This window comes from Bacillus rossius, chromosome 2, assembly GCF_032445375.1.
Source record: "Bacillus rossius redtenbacheri isolate Brsri chromosome 2, Brsri_v3, whole genome shotgun sequence".
NCBI lineage: Eukaryota > Metazoa > Arthropoda > Insecta > Phasmatodea > Bacillidae > Bacillus > Bacillus rossius.
The window spans coordinates 48,003,506-48,026,099 of record NC_086331.1 but is presented as its reverse complement, the minus strand read 5'-3'; the positions used below and the strand labels follow the sequence as shown (position 1 = coordinate 48,026,099).

General features: G+C 34.3%; 1 protein-coding gene across 1 annotated transcript in view; it reads left to right on the top strand.

Annotated features, from left to right (window-relative positions):
• Window positions 1–22,594, top strand: part of LOC134529271 (uncharacterized) — a 218,129-nt gene that overhangs the window by 169,003 nt on the left and 26,532 nt on the right. Inside the window, exon 7 of the mRNA XM_063363167.1 lies at window positions 7,293–7,432. Coding sequence (XP_063219237.1) covers window positions 7,293–7,432 — 140 coding nt within the window. The remainder of the gene's footprint in view (window positions 1–7,292; window positions 7,433–22,594) is intronic.

The following is a 22,594-nucleotide window of genomic DNA, read 5'->3' as shown; positions in this document are numbered from 1 at the left end:
ATGGTGTCTTGAGACTGTTATGTCACACAAGTCCCTATGCTGTGCAGTAAACGATGTGTCCATTTTTAGTTAATGTTTCTTGATTCTGAGATAGCTAGGAAAATGCAGCTTCAGCGAACCAAGATTGGTTATGTTATTTTGGAAGGGCTTGCTCCATATTTTCATTCTGAGCTTAAAAAGGAAGTAATGGAATGTTCGGAGTTAGTAGTAGGGTTTGATGAATCTCTGAACAAAGTGGCTCAGCTAGGTCAAATGGATATCATTGTGCGATTTGGAAGAAAAATGAGCAACGTGTTTCAACTAGATATTTTTCTTCAGAATTTCTTAATCATGCTACATCTGAGAAGTTGTTGGAAGCATTCACACGAGCTTTGTCAGAAATTGACTTTGCCAAGATTTCTCAGGTGTCAATGGATGGCCCAAATGTAAATATAAAGTTCCTTCGTGATCTGTCTGTCAGTTTAGCTACTAAAGATCCTGATACCCCTCTGATTTTGGATATTGGTACTTGTGGATTACACAATGTACATGGTGCTTTCAAAGCAGGAATAAAGGCAACTGAATTGGAAATTATTGAATTTTTAAGGGCTTTGTACTCATTATTCCGGGATATTCCTGCTTGACGTGGAGATTTCATCCATTTTTCTGGTTCCAAACTTTTTCCAAACTTTTTCCATTAAAGTTCTGTAGTGTCCGTTGGGTCGAAAATGGAAAAGTGGTGACCAGAGTAATTCAGATACTACCCAAGGTGATTCACTATGTTGATGCTGTGAAAAAGGATCCAAAATTGACTCCAAAATGTAAGAGTTTCAATACTGTGGCTTCAGCTGTTAAAGATAATCTGATAAATTGTAAGCTTACATTTTTCCAGGCTCTAGCAAGTGAAGTAGAGCCTTTTTTGACAAAATTTCAGTCAGATAGTCCAATGGCCCCATTTTTGTATGAATCACTTAAATGTATACTGGGAGCTCTCATGTCAAGATTTGTTAAGGCAGAAGTAATGAATGCTGCTAACTCTGTAACAAGTGTAGACATCTCAGTTACTGCAAACGAGGTGAATTTGGGATTCGCTACAATGGAAGCCTTGCGAAAAATCAAGACAAAAGTAAGAGAAATTGATATCCTGAAGTTCCGTCAAGAATGTAGAACTTGTCTGCAGGTTTTATGTAAAAAAAACTGTTTGAGAGGTCTCCATTGAAATATGTACTTACGAAGGGTATATCATGCTTGTATCCTGAAATAGCTTTGCAGTCAAATGTTAGAGATAAGAGATTAACATCCACATTGCAGCACTTGGTACAAAAAAGGCATATGACAGGGATGGAAGCTGATGCAGTTCAACGCCTATTCATGTATATTACAGGAACTGAAGTTTTTAAAGAAGAAATTAAGAATTTTTCTAGAGAGCAAGATAGATTGGATGAATTAGGGGTTAGAGTTCTTTCCAGTTGTAAAAGTGATAAAAAAGAACTTGAAAGGTTTGTGAAAAAAATTCTCATTCTTTCTCATGGAAATGTGAGACTTGAGAGAGGATTTTCAGTAAATAAGAAATGTATCGTAGAAAACCAAAAAGAGGAATCTTTAATAGCACAGAGGCAGATATACGATGCAGTTGTGGCACTTGGTGGTGTCAAAAAATGTTACCATAACGAAACCCATTATACATGCTGCACGAAATGCAAGATCCCGCTATCAAGATTTCTTAGAAAAAAGAAAAGAACAAGAAAGGGCTCAAGAATGTGCTGAAAAAGAAAAAAGAATAATTGCAGTATAAATTAAAGAATTAGAAAAGAAAAGACAGGCACTTATCGAAAATGCAAAGAAAGAAACTGCGCTTCTAAAAGAGAAAATTAAGTCTTTAAAATATTGCAAGTAATATTTTGTCGTAAGGTGGAGGTTTTCGGATAGACTGAAACTGTGTAACTTGGGCGCCACCACGTGTAGGGGCACGTGGATCCGGCCGTAGACTCCTGGCTCGGGCCTTGACGTGACCCGTGTTGGGACTAGGCTCGACTACCCCTTTGTGCAGTAGTACTATTGGGCTCTTAAGGCGTCCCACACGCCTCGGGACTCAGAAGATTACGCACGCGGCTGCTCAGTGAAACTCACAGAAGTCTAGGGTAAGCTCTTTATTGATGTCGAGCGGCACAAGGAAATAAAATTTTACATAAGTAATTACGTGAAAAGAGAGTTATTAACTGATACACTGAAATAACATGCCAACAGGAATATTACACCTGCTTAAAGGCTGACTAGGTCACCTAGTGGCCTGGCCTCGAAAGTTCGTTAATTATTAAGACTAAATAAAATATCCAACTGGATTCAAATAATTATGTTAAAGAGCCAACCTCCCAGGGTAGACCTCCAGGAAAAGAAAAGGGTTTGAAAAATAATTACGGAGCGACGGATGTTACCAGATCAGTGAAACTAAAATTGAAGTCGACGAGGTGCGCGCAGGCCTTCTACCCCGGGCGGCGAACGGAAGCTGACTAACGAGGCCAGGGCATCATGGCCGCCGGGAAGCGTTAAGTTCCCGTTATATTACCAGGTATCCACCTGGTAACATATTTACATGACAAACCCTCTTAAAAACTAAGCAAAAACTGACCACAATGATTTATCATTACCAAACTTAACTTATTTTTAATATCTTTGTTAAAGTTCAAAAAAGTAGTTGCGGGTAGTTCCGGGGTTGGCCGCCTGGGGCGCTGCGCCGTCCTTACTAACTAAAAACTTAAAACATAAACACTTAGGAATTTAAAAAAATTTAAATAAAAGGTTTACAATACAATTACTTATTATTTTAATTAAGTTTTTACGGGAACGTGGCACTGAAGCTACTGCCTCTTGCAGGGCAAAGGCTCACACGCACACACGCACGCACTAGGCGGCGGGAGGTTTGAAACAGAGGGTGGTGGAGGTTGGTGGGGGGGGGGGGGGGGCTAAGCGTGAGGCACATTGGGCTTACGGGAGGGCGTAGCCCCGGTCGACGTCAATTTCAAAGCAAATGTTTGTAGTGTTGGTGAAAGATGTTTTGTTTATTTATTTTGTAAAATATGCATAACATCTCATGGGTAGGTTTATAAGTACTTTTATCTTCTAATTAGACACTATGTAGCATTGCAGAACCCTGCCCTCCGAATTAAATAATTTTCTTTTAAACTTCTTTTCTGTATAGGTCAATGTTTTTAGAGTGGTGTGTATGTTATGAGACAATATAATCAGACGCTATGGCTATTAATATATGTTATTTTCGCTTGCTATGTGTTTTAAGAAGGTATTTCGTATTTTAACAGACGTTTTTAATCATTACTATTTTTATGAAATTATTCACAAATGAGCCGTTGTAGTAGATTTTTACCTGTTTAGGCCTACTTTTCAGGTTATTTCTAAATGATTTTAATGTTGTAAAGTAATTTGTATTATGATTGCTGTTCTTAAATTTTATTAACGTATTGTAATATAATTATAAATCACGGTACTGTGTCTGGGCTGGTGTGATGGTTAGAAAGAGAGGCATGAGGGGCCTGTAAGTGGAAGTGAGAAAGAAACAGTGCTTCCCCGCCAACCGAGATAAAGACGGTAATTCCCCCCCTGCATGGGAACCGAGTGATAACTGCTCTCTCACGGTGTGGGAGAGAGAACGAGAATGGGAGTCCCCGATTTCGAGGTGAAATTGAAAAGAGACTGATCAGGGGAAGCCCAGAGTTCTGTGTGTAAAAGATTTTTTCATGTGTTGTAACTTGCTCTGTAATTGGCTGATATCTGTAAGAGTGAATGAAGCGTGCGTGTGATTGGTCGGTGAGGTCAGGTGACTTCTCCTCCCTGCGTGGAGAAGAGAGTGGCCAGATTTCACCAGTCGTCTGTCGATCGCTGCCACAGTAGGTCGCGTTCGGTGGCTTCTCACTGAATGATAATTTAATGTACTAATAGATAATTTCACGTTGGTGGTCGGAGCCAGGCCGAATAGTAAGTCAACCTAATTCGTTTTATTTATTTTTTTTTGGACAATGAATTAGAAATTGAGGCCACCTTCGTCGGCATTTGGCTCGGGGCGGAATCCGTTTTCGCTGGGTGCGGCCCTTTTCGAGGTCGCCCCATTTTTTTGTACTTGCAGTAAAACATTACTGAAGGACTTCATCTACGATATAAATTTTCGGTAATTTCTCGTCATGCGAGCTACCAGCAGTTTTTCGACGGGCAGATATATGTGTGAAAAGAGTGAATGAACAATTGTAAGTGTTAGGATTCGTCGGGGCATTCTGTTTGGAAAAAAATAAAAAAACATCAAAATTTGCAATCGGCGTTGAACTGTTTATTTTGTAAGTAACGAACCGTTACAACTAGTTAAAACATTAATCCATTTCAGCATGATTGACTGCAATAATACATTTAGGTGAGTATACCTAATCTAATAAATTTTTCATTCTCAGTGAGTTTTGTATGTAGATAAAAAAACTGGGATGGAAAGATAGGTATCTTGTATCGAAGCTGATCCCTGTATCCTGATAGCATGATCCCATACATATTTATCCTGTAGCACGTGATGCTTGCTGTTTTAATTTAATATGTTGAAAGATCCTGGACATAATCAAATCTAGTGGTATAACAATGTATAATGATCGTAAGATGAATACCAGATAGATTTTCCCTTTTGTTCAGCTCACGATCATTAGGTATTCATTGTTACACCACAAGTTTTGATTATGTTCAGGGTCTTTTGGCGTACTTAATTAAAACAATAAGCATCACGTGCTACAGATTCAATTTTCACACGATCAAGATCGAGAAATGGACATGAATACACAATACAAAACAATTACCATCTATTGAAGACTTGCAGTATTTAAAAAAATGTGCATATTAATTTTTAAAACTTGAAATAGTCTAAATTCAAAATCAGAGTCAGGGAAAATTAAGACCAGGTCAGGGAAAACCTGGACAAGTCAGGAAATTTCATTAGAGAATGTGTGTCGCCACCCTGACTAGGATGTGTTAGTGGCAAATCATGGCAGAAACACATTTATTAAACAACAAATTCGGGAATTACGTTAACTAGTTAAATGATCTGTATAATAATATAAAATGTTAAGTTTATGCTTTTTTAAATCTTATTATAACTAAAATAAATCTCCTATATCAAAAACATAATTATTTTGTAACTCAGAAATGTTGGTAGCATCTACTTGGCAATGTTATGCCCAAGCCCTACTATGTAAACAATGTGAATTTTTTAAATTTAATTTAAGGGTGTTTAATTCCAAAATATTATTTAACATTTATTTAAATGTACTTCAAATGTATTTAGAATAAATATTAGTACTGTAAATTAATTTTAATGAGTGTAGTGTCTTGATTAAAATGTTCGCAAGCACAGTTACCTGATGGGATTATGAATTACTTTTACTAAAATATTCTCTTATAGAAAAAAGTATTTGACTATCGCTTTTTGATTAGCGCTCTGTTTTACTGGAACAAATGTGGGCGTTACTTCGAGGGGCAGGTGTTACAGTGTTTGTCTAGATAGTGTGGATAAAAATATTTTAATCAGTTTTTTACTGACATTGCTTTAACCGAGCTTTTCTGTTATCCGTGTTATAGCCCAGTCATATTAGGTAAAAAAAAAGGGGGTCAACCTCGGAATGAAAGATAATAAGCTGTAAACTGGTATAAACCTTTGTTTTGTCGTTCTAAATGTTGTCTCAAAAGTCACAAATGTTATCGTGTCCGCGTCTTAAGATATTGAAGGTCAAAGGTCATAAAAATCGGTTTTTCGCGAATATCTCTCTTTCTATTTTGCTTAAATGAGATTTGCACCTATTATAAAAGTTGTAGAGTATAAAATTCTCTACAACTTTTGTTTGAACTTTTTTTTCATACGATCAACCGTTTTTGCGGTAGACCGCGAAGAGTTACGGTTATCATTACGTTGTATAAATTGAATGATTAATATTTAATTAAAATAAGTGACTTTATTATTTATATTTAATTATTTATATTTAACTATAGTATATTAATAATTCTGGAATGTATATTTTAGTTATATTTTAAGTTAAAATGACATTATATACGTTTTCTTTAAAACGTGTACATTTTTTAATACTTATATACCTGGAAATACTTGTCCCTACCCTATGACCTTTTCTATTTATAGCCGGGACAGATGTTCTATTGTATTCAAGGCCACTTTCTCTTTTAAGGGACCACTTTGTATTAGTCATGATTATTCGTTAGTTTGAAATTGTATCTTCGCAACGACGGTCGTACGGTTTTAAGAGCTATGGCTGATTTGTGTTTTATATGTGATAAGTCACTTTCAGAAGGTGTTTCTGTGAATGTCGTACGTGGCCATATATGACTGTACGTGGCGCACTTTTCGCGGTCTACCGCAAAAACGGTTGATCGTATGAAAAAAAAGTTCAAACAAAAGTTGTAGAGAATTTTATACTCTACAACATTTATAATAGGTGCAAATCTCATTTAAGTAATAGAAAGCGAGATATTCGCGAAAAACCAATTTTTATGACCTTTGACCTTCAATATCTTAAGACGCGGACACGATAACATTTGTGACTTTTGAGACAACATTAAAACGACAAAACAATGGTTTATACCAATTTACAGCTTATTATCTTTCATTCCGAGGTGAAACCCCCAATATGACCTCCCCCAATATCCGTGGACCCCTAGCCAGTCATTATGCTGAATAATCGGAAGTTTACTGTAGTTTCTCCTGTGAAGAGTTTATAATTGATATATTTTTTTATGATTTATGCATATAACTGTAACAAAACTATAAAAGACCATTATACGGTCATAAAAAAAATCAAATAGGTAAAACCAAAAATATACAAAAACTTATTACAATTATCGATACCTAGTATCAAAAATTAGAATTTCATTGTGTAACAAGCTAGGTAGTATCAATCTGGCAACAGTGGGTGCAATTTACTCTGTACTTCAATTTAAGCATGAGAAAGACCATAGATTTGCTTAGAGAAACAACCCTTGTGAGCACTCTGTAAAGTGTTCTGTGCATTTTTGCAACTGCAAATGCGAGCACTCAGAGCACTATAATGACTGACTTGTAGGCATTGTGAGTGCGCAGAGCATTTTGCTGACTGAAACCTACAATAATGGTTTCCATTAAATTAATTAAAATATTTTCTTTAAATTTACAAATTTATAAATGAAAACTCTTTATTACAGTTTATAGTTCTGTTGTAACTAAAATAATATATTTAAGGGGTTACACTAATTATGAGAATGTAATTTTGTGTTTTGTTTTTCAGGTATATTAAAAGCAATTCACTGTAAGGAAGCATATGAACATAACAGAATAACAAAAGATGTTGTGGCATTTTATGCTGGAGATTTTCCAGACCTAGTAGAGAAGCTTCAATTGGATTTGCATGAGCCACCAATCTCTCAGGTAATTTTTGAATATAGGTTTACTGATAATTACATAGCATGATATTTATTAGACATGTTAGATTTGAACCATGTTTATGCACTGTTAATCAAGGGCATGGATGGAAATTTCATAAGCCTCATGCATAAGTCACAGATACCTTGCCTAAAAAAATATTTTCGAAATACCACCTGTCATTTTTACACAGATAAATACAACTAAGTGTAACTAATCTAAGTACTTTTAGCTTAACTAATATCAATATGATAATTAAAATTCACGATCCCCTATTTTTTTTATTTTCTTTAGTTCTGAAAATATTTTAATGAAAGCCCACTCAATCTCTATAACTTGCTGAATGAGTATGACTTTCCTGTGTGCTCTGGGATCAGCCAGCTAGCAAAACCAAATGGGCTGCCATCTGGTAACAGTTCCCAACTCTGGACAAAATCACATAGAAAATACACAATAAAATTTTTTGTCCCTGTACATTGGATGAATGGGTTGAGACACCTTACCAAGCATGCTTGACTTCTGGCTGACTAGAGGCTGGGACATTTGTTTACTGGGGGGGTAAAAAATGATATAAGCTGCTTCTGAACTTATTAGGGTAAGTTTAGTAAGTATGTAAATATGTAAGCAGTCTTCTGGTAAGCCTGGCTGAGTAAAATTATCTAAACCAATAGGAATGACTAAAAGAATATTAATTTAGTTGTAGCTAACTTTTTTAAAATAACCTTTTATAATACAGCTATGAAAAATTTTACTTTTGTACGCACTTCAGTTTTTATTACATCATGTGTTAAAAATGTAAATTCTTGAACCCAGCTATAAACATTGAAAACATTTCTCTATTGGCTGTGAATTCGTGACATCGTAGATTTCCATAGTTGTTGTTTTATCATGAGAAATGGAAGTGGGTGTGTGTGGGTGTGGGTGGGCGTGGGTGTGTGTGTGTGTGTGTGTGTGAGTGTGAGTGTGTGTGGGTGTTTGTGTGTGTAGGTGTGTGTAGGTGTGTTTAGGTGTGTGTCTGTTTGGGTGTGTGTGGGTGTGTGTAGGTGTGTGTCTGTGTGGGTGTGTGTCTGTGTGTTTGTATCTGTGTCTGGTTGTGTGTTTGTGCCTGTCATGAACACTTTCATACTTAGTAAGTTGTTTGTTTTTACTTTAATTCTCATAGATAAACTTATTATGATCGGCTATTGTTTACACTTAAGCCCGCCGCACACGGTACAATATTCCTTACAATATTGTATTCTAGGAGTCGTACTGGCTCTACTACTTGTTTCTTCACTCGAATTCAAACTGGATACTAGTAGCTATACTAGCTGGGCTACTGGTTTTGCGTAATAGACTGCGTCCTATTTTCGTTGCTTGCTGTATTACAATATTTAAGGAGTGGCCAATCAGAACTCACGAAAACAGCACGAGGGGTTGTTTACACTTTTAAGCGCGCATGTCGTGATAAACATGGACGGAAATAAGTGGAATAGTGACCAACTCCTCGTTTTAATAAATGCATACAAAGAAGAGCCTTGTTTGTATGCAGTAAAAAATGTGAATTATCATAATAAAAATTTGTTGTGGAGAATATTCTCTTAACAAAACTAGTAAGGCAGCTAGAATCGTGTGCAGCAGAAACATGTAGCACACCTAGTGATTCAGCTTGTAGCCTACACAGTACAGAAACCAGTAAGCATTCTAGTAAGCAAACTAGTATAAAATATTGTACCGTGTGCGGTGAGCTTTAGAATTCACCTTTCTTAATCCTATATATTTATACGTCACCAATAGAAGACAGGTTGATGCTTGCTACTTCGACATAGACAAGGCCTTCGATACAGTTAATCATTCTTTATTACTTTGTAAGGGGGCGCAGAAGACTGCCATACTGGAAAACTACCATAATGACAGTATTCCGCCTGGCCTCTTCAAAAAATCCGGAAAAGTACCATAACGGAAAACTGTCATAATTTAAACGGACAATACAGGATTCTGCCATATTTTCTTATATATTCCATGTAATGAGTACAGCGGCATTGCTCTCGAAGTAGTGTATAGAATACTCTGTAGGTAGCGCTGTCAACCCTCTAGCTGTTTCTCAGGTTAACTTTAAACCCTACAGATAGTGCGTCTGACGGTGATAGTTGCTATCAAAAATCGCTTCACAGATTGTGCACGAGAAGAAAGAAATATTTTAAAAAATGTATTATAGGGAGCAGCACTGTATTCTTATTATGACAATTTATAAAAAAAATGGTAGTGTTCCATTATGGCACTTTTCCTCCTGTTTCCATAGAGCGCCTCTGCTGCTTGACCTGTTCCAACAAACTACACTACACGAAAATATTTCCACCGCGTTTCAGCATCTTAGAAATACATTTTGTAGACTTTAAATAATTTAATATGGATATTAAAAACCTTATTATCTGAGTTTTCTGAGTTCTGTCACCGTAATAATGAAAACATTTCATAAGAAAACCCTTGAATATTTGCGTTGGTTTTGTTCTCGTTAAATAATCATCTACAATTATTTCAATTATTCCAGTATGCAAAAATGTTAATTCTATGAAGCTAGTTTCATTACGATTTTATAAGTAAGGCCGTTTTCCTCATTCCGTGAAATGTATGAGAAATTTTGGCAGAATTCCCCTTCGTCCTTTTTAGTTATGGTAGTTTGTCATTATGGTGCTTTTCCATCGCCTCCTCTTGGGGAGACATAGTCTCGTACATTGAATGTTGGTGGGCTTTGCACAGGTTTGCAGTCTTTCAAAAATAAACTCTGCTAAAATTTAAATATTTTTTCTATTAGGAAATAAAAAATATTACTATGCATAGCATATTATTCTGCTTCTTTAAAACTGTCAGATCAAATTGAAATTCAGTTTTTTTGTTTTTACAACATCTATAAACGAATTATGAAACATACATCAAGAAATAGGTACCATATAAGCACATAAAATAACAACGAAGTACACATTAACACAAGACATACACTGATGCGTATCAATAACTTTAAGACAAAACACGAAACAGCACAACACACAGTTAGATAAAGTATGATAAAGTTCATATTAACTAATTTTTTTCTTTGGTTTTTACAAAAATCTTAAATAGAAACTACAATATGTATACAAAATAAATATTTAGATATAAATGTTTTAAATAACTTTTTGCTTAAGTTTTTTACCAATTAATGTTTCTAGATTATTTCAAATGAGTTATAATTTTTTACACATTTTATAGTTACTAATGGTTTTAAAAGTGTCACTATTTCTATAATTGCAAGTTAGAATTCTTAATCCAAACCGAGATATGTCTGAACCATCAAAAATTGTAATAAATTGTATATAATAAAAAGTGCATCACTGATTGAATGTCCAATAAATAGAAAATGTAAATTATATTTATATAGGAATGTAGCATATTCAAAAGAAATTTAAAAGTCTGAATTTTTTAAATATTAATTTAAGAACTTTTATCTGCATAATTTAAATTCTATTAGAATTCTATTAGATATTTAAATCCAAATTACAACACAATATTATACTTTATAGGTAATCAATTTGAAGAACAATTAAAGTATACAATCAGGTATTGATGCAGAGAAAGTTATAAATTTCATAAGACATTAAGATCTTCATGTGCTGCTAATAGTATTATCTACATGTTGGTGAAAAAAAGCTTGCCATCCAATATAACTCGAAGGTCTTAAAAGTGGACACCACGTTTAATGTCATTACTTACTATGTGATAAATTGAATTAGTTTTTTTTACTAAAGGTTATACAATAAATGCTATCGTAATTCAGAGATGTTTGCTAACTTGAAAACCAGTTCTGGACAACTGAAATATCTTGCTGAATAGTTTCACAAACATATTCCCCAATTATATATTTTTTTCATCAGCATCTTTTCTTGATCAATTCATGATTGCAGTTGGAATATCATTTATTAAATATTAAATAGTAGTGGATATAAACTACTATTATGCATAACACCAAATACCATGAAAGTGCATTTGCAAATTTGACTGAAAAGCGTATATTTGTAAGATAATTAAAACATACACACACACACACACACACACACCACATATTGCTTGACGAGGCCTAAAATTGATAATTTTTTAGTCATAAGATTGTGTTGGAAAGTACCAAAGGCTTTGCAAATGTTAAAATAAATAGAATATATGTATACATACATATACATACACATATACATACATATACATACACATATACATATATATATAATACATGTGTGTATTAAAGACGATCTTCCTGATTGAAAACGATGTGGTTTTTCAGAATTAATACTTTAAGGAATAAAATGCATGTGCCTATAAATATTATTTTCTCAAAAACTTCTAAAATATTACATAACCAAGATATTGGTCAATAGTTTGTAACTAAATTTTAACTGTCAATAATACTTCAAGAAAATATATACTGATAAATGGTTGAACACTCAGCATCGGTATACAACCATTATTTAAATGAAATGGTGGCTGGAATATCATAGAAAATTATGGCACAGCTTACTGCTGTCTGAATCAAAGTCCAAAATATTTGAATCTTAAATAATTGCATACAAATTAAAAATATTAATGAAAACAAAGCACATCTTAGATTAAAGTGAAAAACTGAACTAATGTAATCAGCTCACGCTTTTCTATAAATAAAAGGCCTCAGCTGCTGCCACCCAGTGAAAAAGAAATAAAAATATTGCTGCCACACCTGGGTGCATTTTCAGTTTGCGGGGACTACCCGCGGGAGGGGGGCAGTAGGCTATTGTATCGAACATTATAAAATTAACATATTTAAATACATCTTTCCGTTATTCTATATTTTTAAGCAAATCAGTGTGATAATTAATTATAAATAATTTACTATTGGAAACCCAGAAACAATTGTTGAATAAGCAAAGTGCGAATTTAAGTGTGTGTAAGCAAATTTTAATATTATAGATTTCAGGTCTGTAAATAAATATAAAGAAAAAATATATTACATGAAAGCTTTTTATATAATGATTTGTGTTTAAAAAATTGAAGAACAAGTTATGATACAAACAAAATATATAATTTAACAATTATATTGAACTGTAATCAAATGCTTTATTAGTTTTATAGAAATGAAAGTGGTAGTTGTACGGAAAAGGCGTAGGTTAAATTTCATTGTTGGCCTCCCTGTGTTTGTGATGTCAGTGTCCTTTCAGTGAAACAATTTTTTTATTTACAAAATATTTACTTAAATAAAAATTCTGGAATGTTGAAGTAGATTTTTTTACATCAATTGGCCTAGCTTAAATGAGCAAGAAACTTATTAATTTTTCACTTTGTTCAAGCGCTGTAGCCTCTTGCTATGTTTGCATGTCTTCTGTGTTCCTCGGTAATCCGTCAGCGGGTTTCCGTTCTACTGTTGTTGGTTACATCTCAAGGTCATGTCTTTTGTGAAGGGTGTCGTTAAGAGGAAGGAGAATGGAATCTTGTGCGTCACAGCGGAACGGGGTGGTAGATTTATAAGGGTGGGAGGGGGACTGTATTGTTTCATGTTTTTCAGGAGATCACTTATCAAAAACTTTAAAAACTAGGTAAACCACCTTAAAACCTACTACCTTGAATCAGTTACTATTAGTAGGGATGGACATCATTTTAAATTTCGCACTAGACCGCTGAGTGCATAAGAGTACTTGGAAATTAACTTAAAACCTCTATAATAATAGGTACTGTTACAGAAGTAAGGTGAGCGAATAATGAAATGTTCGTTATCACCGTAAAATCGCATTACATTTATAAATTTTATGCTTGGGAACAAATGTATACAGTTCAAAGTTTAGCAAATAATAATTAATATTAAAATTATTTTTGCCCATGCTTTGTTACAAATAAATAATTACATACAATGTATGATTCTGCCTGTAGTCTCTGAGGTGACAGGCTTAACAGAGACAGGTATATTATATGTTTCAGCTCCTAATATTATAGAATCAGTTTTGACTGCATATTATTATGATTTTCATCCTAGAATGCACATTGATAGAGTGTAGTTGAAATGATTTTTGGTGGGTGGGGATATCATCAGTTGTGGGATTGCCTGGTGAACTAGTTTGTGAGATTTGCTTACTTATTTAGAAATATTCACATTATTTGAATACAACTAAATTTTATTGGAACTTGCAGCACTCCCGAGTACAGAATTCTTGGTAATAGCTTACCCAGAGCTGCCAACAATTACGGATATTCCGTAATTATTATGGATTTAACACCGAGTTACGGAATTACGGAACATGGCTGGTTTATTACGGAAACTAGGCTTTGTGCTGCATGGTAACGGAAAAAATTCAGTTTTGTGAACGCAGTTCGAAACATTACGTGGTTGCGCAAATAACGGAACTAGAAAGTGTGCGCATGTACTGTCGAAATAAATAGAGTAATTCTCGTATTTTGAAATAATAATGGGATGGTATTACGTCCGTTGTACGATACAACTAGTACATATTCTCGGACTTTTCGTTTGTTGGCTGCTTACATCACGATAATTTTTGTACTGTACTTTGGCTAACCTGTGTTGTTTTAATTTATTTCTTGAAAGCCATTTTTTTATGTTTTTCGATAGTGTTGTGTTTCTCAGTGCCGGTTGTAGAAATGAAGCGTGTGACAGAACAATGTGTATCTGGGGAAAAAAAGAACGCAATTCTTCAGAACTTTCGTCCTAACTATTCAAAAGAATGGCCATGCCTGTCGTCTTCAAATGTTTCGGAACGCCATGTGTTTTGTAATGTATGCACGAGAGACTTTTCGGTTGCACATGGTAGAAGGGATGACTGTAGATGGCATATTGAATCAAAGAAACATGGGGTACATTTTATAGCCATGACGAGCAATAAATCTATATCGTCGCTACATCTGAAGAAACGAAAGTAACGAACGCAGAGTTATTGTTTACAAGTTATTTTGTTTGTCTTCTGTTGTTTGTTTACAAGACAGTTCTTATCCAACCAGGATAAAAGAAGCAAATAAAAAGACAGTTGTTCAAAAGTTTAACTTTGAATACTTTGAATTGAAGATTTAAAATTTCCAGTAAAATTCTTGACATTTCTTACATATTCAGATGATTGTATTGTTCAAATAGTTTTTTTTCTTTTTTTTCTCGATTCATTCATTTGCATTGTATTCATATACATAGGCCTATATTTTTGCATTTTTTTTTGCATATTATTGTCCTTGTTTTATCTTGCGTGTGTCATAATTCCCCAGGAAACATTTATCGTGCATGATTTACGCGTACTTTTTTCATATAATTGTCATTACTGATGGGTGTGAATTGAGGTTGGCGATTCTGGCCTTACCTCAAAGTTTAGCAGGAGCATGAATGTTTTATTTCATACAATGAAACCCTCAAAAACTTAATTAAATAGTCGGGATTATTAAACATAAACTTCTTTGAGTACACAACCACAGAAAGTTGTTTAATATTTGTGCACGTCGCAGTGACACCGCTATTTAATTATTTGTAATTTTAATTGAAACAAAAGTTGGAATACTGTGTTTTAAATATTTTGATTATGTAATATTTCTACGTGTAATAGTGTCAAACATGTATTATGTTTTAACTGTTACAGTATCAAAAGTTTATTGAAAGGTTGTGTGTGTATATTTCCGTCCAAAAAAAAATATTTTGTACAAAGTAAAATATCCTTCAGCAAGAGATTTCACTTTTATTATAATTTTGTTGTTTTAAATTATTATGTTCGAATCTTTCCTTCAGTTTAACAACTTAAGTAAATATAATAATTTTGCTATGAAATTAAATTCTCCATACATACTGCACTTGATATTTTGATGTTATTATGCAAAAATATATAATTTTATTTAATAAAATTTGTTTACAAAAGTACATTTTTTAAATACCAAATAAAATAATAAATTTTTAATGGTTCTTGCAGTTAGGGAGATTGCTGATTACAATGTATGTCATAAGAAACCTCAATAACAGACAAGAAAGATAAATGTGCAAACACATAGAAAAAAAGCAAAAATCAGGGAACATCAAAACATTTAAAACATAGACAGTACAGATGGGCACAGTGGGTTAACAACGAGACAGTAGCAACAAGAACAGTAAATAAAGACGAAATTCACAGAATTGAATTATCAGTACTTTTAAAAAAAAAAATTCTATTGGAAAACAATTGTCCAGGAATAGTTTGGAATACTAAATGAAAGATATTATAACTTTGTACATGACATGGCTTTGGTTATTTTTGCATATATGAAATACAGTTTATCGAGGTATAACCGAGTATTTCTTACAAAAATTGGCTAGTAATTTTATTCTTTAATTGATGTGTTCATTCTGCATAGTTCTTTTTAAACCATGGAAAAGATAATCAATCAATATTCAACAATTTGGCTTTCTTTGATTTTACTGTGCTTAATAAGTACAGTTAATACTGGAAAGCTATTCAAACAATGGTTTACAAATAACTTTAATTATTGGAGGTACTGGGGTAACACAAAGCAAAATGGTAAAACTATTTTGTAGTGATAGAGTTATTTTCATGTAAATTTACAAATTAACATATATGTAAGTTTACATGAATATATCTGTTCCATTTACGAAGAAAATTTATGGTGCACAACGGCAAACAGAATTAACTCAACGATGAAACTTAACAGATAAAAATTGAAAAAACAACGTCTTTACAGAGACACACAGGTGAACCCAGTGATGTGACAAAACAGTGACGACAGCACAGACAAACACTGTAAGCAACATTTGAGCGACAAAACAGATATTTTGAAAACCACAACAATGATAGCACAGACTAATATAGTATATGTTTCCTAAGACAACAGTTGCGAAGTTTTGGGAGAGAGATCTATTTCCTTCTTAATGCACAGACTGAAGTTTCTCATGACGTACAGTTAATGAGTAATGGTGTATGTCCGAAACTACATCTTTAATTAATTTACATACTATTTAAAATGTTGTTTGTCAGTTGAAATTTTATTTAATGAACTACACTGAATTTGAAATTCACATAGATACTGACTTTCTTTAAACATATTTGTGTATTGTTTTGTTTTATGTGTATGTTTGTTTACACTTCTGTTAGCAAGGCACATGTATTAGTGCAGAGAAGCTTACTCAAAAGAGGAACCTGTTTCTGTAACAATAAGTGTCAAGAGCATAGTAAAAAAAATGGGAGGGGGTAGGGTTGCCAGATTTGTTTATACAAAAAAAACTTTATTTTACAAAAAAAAACTATTGCAGGAGTTTCAAAAACCAGTAAAGGGATCATCAACTAGCCTAAAACTATATTTTCAATCATTATATTTGTAAAAGAGTGTCCGGAGGAGGGACTGGCTTCTGCCCTCTCCTTCCATAAATGAATCAAGCATTTGAGAAACAACATAAGTCACAAACAACATATTTTACAGAAAGTGAATAAAATGTAATAGTCAATGGCATGTGGCAAAAAATGTATATGTGATACTATGGATACATTACAACGTTAATTTACTTCTCTTTAATGTAAAAAAGAAATACATTGTATTTACAACTCCCCCAAAAACTATATTTAAAAATGCTGGACTTATGTTGTTTCTCAATTTCCTACATAAACTCAAAATATATTGTTCTGAAATGTGCTATTTTTGCTTTAAGGTAGTCATAATATTCCACAAAACATAATATTTATTTGCGTACACAAAGTAATACTATAAATTTGCTTAGAACATAAAAAAATACCTATAATTATATGAATATCAATGCATTCAGTCCCTAATGAACTAATCTTGCTGATATGAGAAAGTCTATACGATGTAGGTTTTTAGATCTACCTTTGTATATGCGGCCTACACCAACTTTAACATTGAGAGATCACTTTTTAATACAAATAAGTATGCACACGTCCCTCTTCAAAATGAACTATTTGCTGATGATGTGCGGTAAAGTCTACATTGATGTGATTAATCATCAGGCTGGTTTTGCGTTACTTCAGTTACACATGTTGGCCACAAGAATAATTCATTATAGAATGACTGGCAATCTTCTGTGTGTGGCAAGTAGTTTTGCAACTTGCGGAGGTCATCTATTTTGTTCTGGTTGATAGGGATGCAACCTGCAGGATACACCATGTTTTTTTGGAAGAACAAGGTCCGCAAGTGTGCAATTGAGAACCCTAAAATGGTGCTTGACAAGGGAATCAATAAATGGTCGTGCCACAACAAGTCCAGCATTGTCACTTGCATAACTGAAGTGCATGAACTGACTTGGTTTGAAGCTTGTTTTCTGGTCTCTAGGCACAGATTTTCCATAGGACTCTTGTGACAGCACATTCCTCTTAAAATACTTGGGCCACCATTGCTTGAAGTCGAGAATGCTGATGGAATCTGCTATTACAACCGTGAAGGATCTCTTGCAGGATGAAGTTACAATTATCTCAACATACTCCTTGATGGTGTACACTCTGTCGTACTTCTTTATTTTTCTCTTGAGTACTGAGAAATCCCTATCGCAGGGCAGGAAAGAGTGTCCTCTTATTGGGAAGTAATGTTCGATATGTCTAAAACGTTTAAGAGAAGTCAAAGCAGACAACATTCTGATGAATGTATGGTTCTTATTTTGTGCACTGCACCTATCAGAAAATATGTACAACTCTTTGACTCCCTTCAATGACGTATTCAAGAACTCCAAAACAAATGAACATACCTCATTAGGCCCCTTTGTTGCAATTCCCTCATGGTACACAAAGAAAGTTGCATTGCCATCTTTGAGATTATGTATGCAGAAAACACTGATGGTTAACTGTCTAAGGTAAAACACCTCCTGGACTGGAATGCAAGGCAACTGTAAATTCTGCATGAAATCTATGTAAATGGCTCCCAAATCACCCGCTTTATCAGCTTTGATTATCTCGCTGATTTCCTTTATTTTCGCTGAAAATTTCTTAGCCCGACGCAAATGCACACATTTTTCTGCTTCAGCTACTTTCTTTGCTTTTTGGTTTAAAAAGGGGCTTTTAAGTTTTATATCCAACTCCTCACAAGTCGCACATGTATCTACCTGGGGTAGTCCAAACGACAGAGAAAAATGCTCTCTGAAAACTTTCAGATAGAAGCGATAGTTTGCAGCTGACATTTCAGGGTACTTCTCTTGGAAGAGCGAGTACATGATCTTGACGTCTAGCTTCTCGCTTAAGTAGTGGTATTCTTTGCTACTGTAGTGTGATATTTTAACTGGAAAAGAGGATATATGCTGTTTAATAGCATATATTACCAACCCTGATTTGGTATTACCTGGGATTGATTTCCCACGCATATCATGTGGACTTTTACCTTCAGAGAGCAACTTACAGAATCTACGAACACGTTCCTCCGAGATAGCATGTATGTTACAAAAAGCTGTTTTACATACTTGATGTTTTCCTGAACTCGTTGATATCTCATATACATATGTACATCCTCTTAATGGTTTTGAAGAAGCTTCCTTTGAAATGCGATGTCTACGTCGCATCACCTTTTTCGTGGAAATAAGACTCTGGAGGTAACAATCCTGTTCATTTTTGGTATCTAAACTTGTAAATTTGTTAAAGACTTCTTCTTGTTGTGGTGGAGATACAACCGAGAAACATTTTCATCTGCATCTGCAACACAGAGAATAATGACAGCATAATTTTTCTGCAATTATTCCTTGTGCACTAACAACTTGTCAGGTAAATTCATTGTGCATTAAAGTATTGTTAGAAGTACTTATGTGCATTATGTTGTCTCACAAAAAATGTAATAAAACTCTACAAACGTACACAAATTTCATATCGATAAAACTTGATAAAAAATTAAACAAAATATGCAAAACATCTATGAATATCTAAACGTTTTTTATGCAACTGAATTGAACAGAATTTCATTTAACCAAACATTACATATTTTTTCAGGAATGTTTAGAAATAAGTGTAAAACATGGTGTGCTTATGGATTCAAAATGCATATAGTTAACTTACTTGCAATTTTCACCCTGTTTTTTGCAGGGATTTCTTTTCCACTCCAACTAGTATATGCTTCACACTTTACAGGTGCTCTTTTTATCTGTTCAGACTTATATCTAAATGTATTTCGACACCCTTTCTTGCGCTTTTTACTGTCAGTCACACATTCATTGTCACTGGAAGGTTCCATATCTTAAGCACAACAACAAACACATCAAACTGTTTCTTTGTCTATGGTGTTGAAACTACATTACTACAGTACCATAGACAAATAATATTTCACCATGCATCAGTGCTATCTGGTGAGAATAGCTTTGAGGCCAGCCAAGAACTGCCATATTGGATTTTATAATTTTTCATCACAGCTTCTGTTCTGTGTATAGAATGTTTCGTTACGACATAACATAAATTAGAGTTTACCAAATTTCATAAGATGATTATAGTTTTTATATATTTATTATTTTTAATGTGGCAGCTCTGTTCTAAAATATATAAAAATGCAATATTTAATGGGGACTGTTCCTGAAATAATAATAACAGCAGCAGCAGCAGATCAACACTGGATTTATAAAATGCATAATGTTATGACTTGTAGTTCCAAAAATGAAGTTACAAAATGCACATTTCTTTCATAGTAAAGTTATATCCTATGGCTTATCGTTATAAATCGAGTTACAAAATACACATTAATTGCTGGTTATAGTGATAAATGTAACAATTGAATATGGCGAGGCATGTCCGGCCTTAACACAATAAAATCTATGGCTATACAGGAATCAAGCAAATTGGTGCTTTGTGGTGTTTGAGCGGGGTATTTGAGAAACAACATAAGTCCTGGACTTGTGTTGTTTCTCAAATACATAGCAATTAGAGAAGGCTATATCTATGCAATGATTGTGTGGACCTACGTGGTCATTTTCCAGCATGTACAACTACCCTCCAACAAACTGTTATTGTTGATAACTCATTTTCGCCAAAATGTGGACTTATGTTGTTTCTCAAATTCCCGATTCAAATACTGGCTACACCCATAGTAAATGTGTAAACTAAATCACATGTATGTAGTTACACGTACTAGTACTTAATATACTCAAAAGACATTAATTAAAATTTTGGTGACTGTTTTTTTTTTGAAAAAAATAGTAATTGTATTTATAATATTGATGTCAATTTTTCAAGACATGTGATGATAGCCTACATGGAGTACTCTAGTCTGAAACTATGTATTTGTACTGCTATGCAATGAGTGTACACTCATGCCTGTAGCATGGGACATCAATACAAGGCAATCTGAAGATGAGAAAAGCTACATTATCGAAGTTTATGGACTGAGTTGTAAGACAATAGATTCGTATTCCAGAGAACACAGGTTCAAATCCCGGCTGGCCATTGTCATATCGTTTTGACGTGAAACGTCTTAAAAATAACAGCGAAACATATGGATACCAAAAAAGACTAAAAGGTCTGTATCATCTTGCTTTTATATTTTCCTAACTATATAGGCTTCGGCCTGAGACTCACTTAAGGTCTTCCCTATCTAGACCTCCCAAATACACTTAGCTTTATTTTAGGTTAGGAAAAGATTGATTTTCAGTGTAGTTCACAACTCAGCCGTAATAGCGCGGTAATTCGTTTGTTTGTGTATAGAGAACCGACAACACTGGGTAATACAGATTGTACGTTCGCTAAAAAACATTAATGTTGATATTATGCATTCAGTATCTCATTTCTCTTATCACAGGCCAATATTAAACAAAATTTTCATTGAATATTAATTTAAATCAATAGTAAGCTACCATTTAGTGTCTGTTTTGAATTAAAATTTTTAGTACATAGTGTGACGTTTTTATTGTTTTTATTTTAAACCATTACACTAAAAGTGACATAAAACCAACGGCTGTGAGTCCCGATACAGCCCCACCGTTTTTTCTACTGATCCCTGAAATAATTCTAGAAAATTTTTAAGATGGTTCCTTACTGTAGATCATGGCTAATTCCTTTCACATTGTCGCTCTACGCTGTGGCATTGTGTTTTGCGGTCTGCATTGACCTCGCTATTAATCTGTTTGTGGAAAAACAAGCAATCCATCGGAAATAGGCTATTCCTCTAGTAGACATACATCAAAATGATTTCAAGGCTTTCATGAATTAATATTCTGAAATGTTTTCACTTAACCAGCTCTGTACAGTATTTCTAAATGATTTCGTAGTCATTGACACGGTTAAAATATAGGCATAATTTCACAACTACAGTAGAGCATCCTGTATCCGTAATTCTACTTACCGGAATTTCTACTATCCGGATGTTTTCCGAGAGTTAAAAAAAATTTACAAAATTTAAAAAAATATATATATTTTTAAATGAATTATAATATATATTAATATATATTATTCCCGCGGAAGTAAATACCGATTGTTTGCGCAGTTCACGCCCCGTCTAGTCAGTCAGGGTGCACTTGATTTTATAAACACTCAGCGAGGTATGATGGAAGCCAAGGCTTCCGGTCTCGCGACTGCAGTGCACGGGCGTCGAGCGCATAACAGGAATTGGCGACAGCGGCCCCGCCTACACGTGAGCGCGCCGTGATAACGCGTTGTAGGGGAGGGGAAGTGGTGTATTGTGTGCGTTCAATGTCAGTCTTGCTTGTGGTGCGCGATCGCTAGTATGTACGTTCCTGCAGACACGTGATGTTTTCAAAACATAAACTTCCTGGTGATGAGGAAAAGAGTAGTAAACGAAGGAAAAAAGTTCTTACCATTAAAGAAAAGGTTGAGATTCTCAAGAAACTAGATGCTGGGACTTCTGTTAAAAATCTCAGCCAATCGTATGATGTCGGTATTTCGACGATTTACGACATAAAGAAACAAAAGAATGAACTGTGTAAATTTTATTCAGACAGTGATACGAAGAGAGAAATTGAAAACAGAAAAACAATGCAGGGTAGTAAATGTAGCGACCTTGATAATGCTCTTTATCAATGGTTTCGTTTGCGGCGAAGTGAAGGTGTTAGCATTTCTGGACAGATGCTGATAGAACAGGCAAAAATGTTTCATGTCGAACTGAATCTAACATACGATTGTGACTATTCGTTAGGGTGGCTTCATAAATTCAAAAAACGCCATGGAATTTCTTTTTTCAAAGTTAGCGGTGAAAAGCTTTCTGCAGATACAGCTGCGGCGGAAAAGTTTGTTG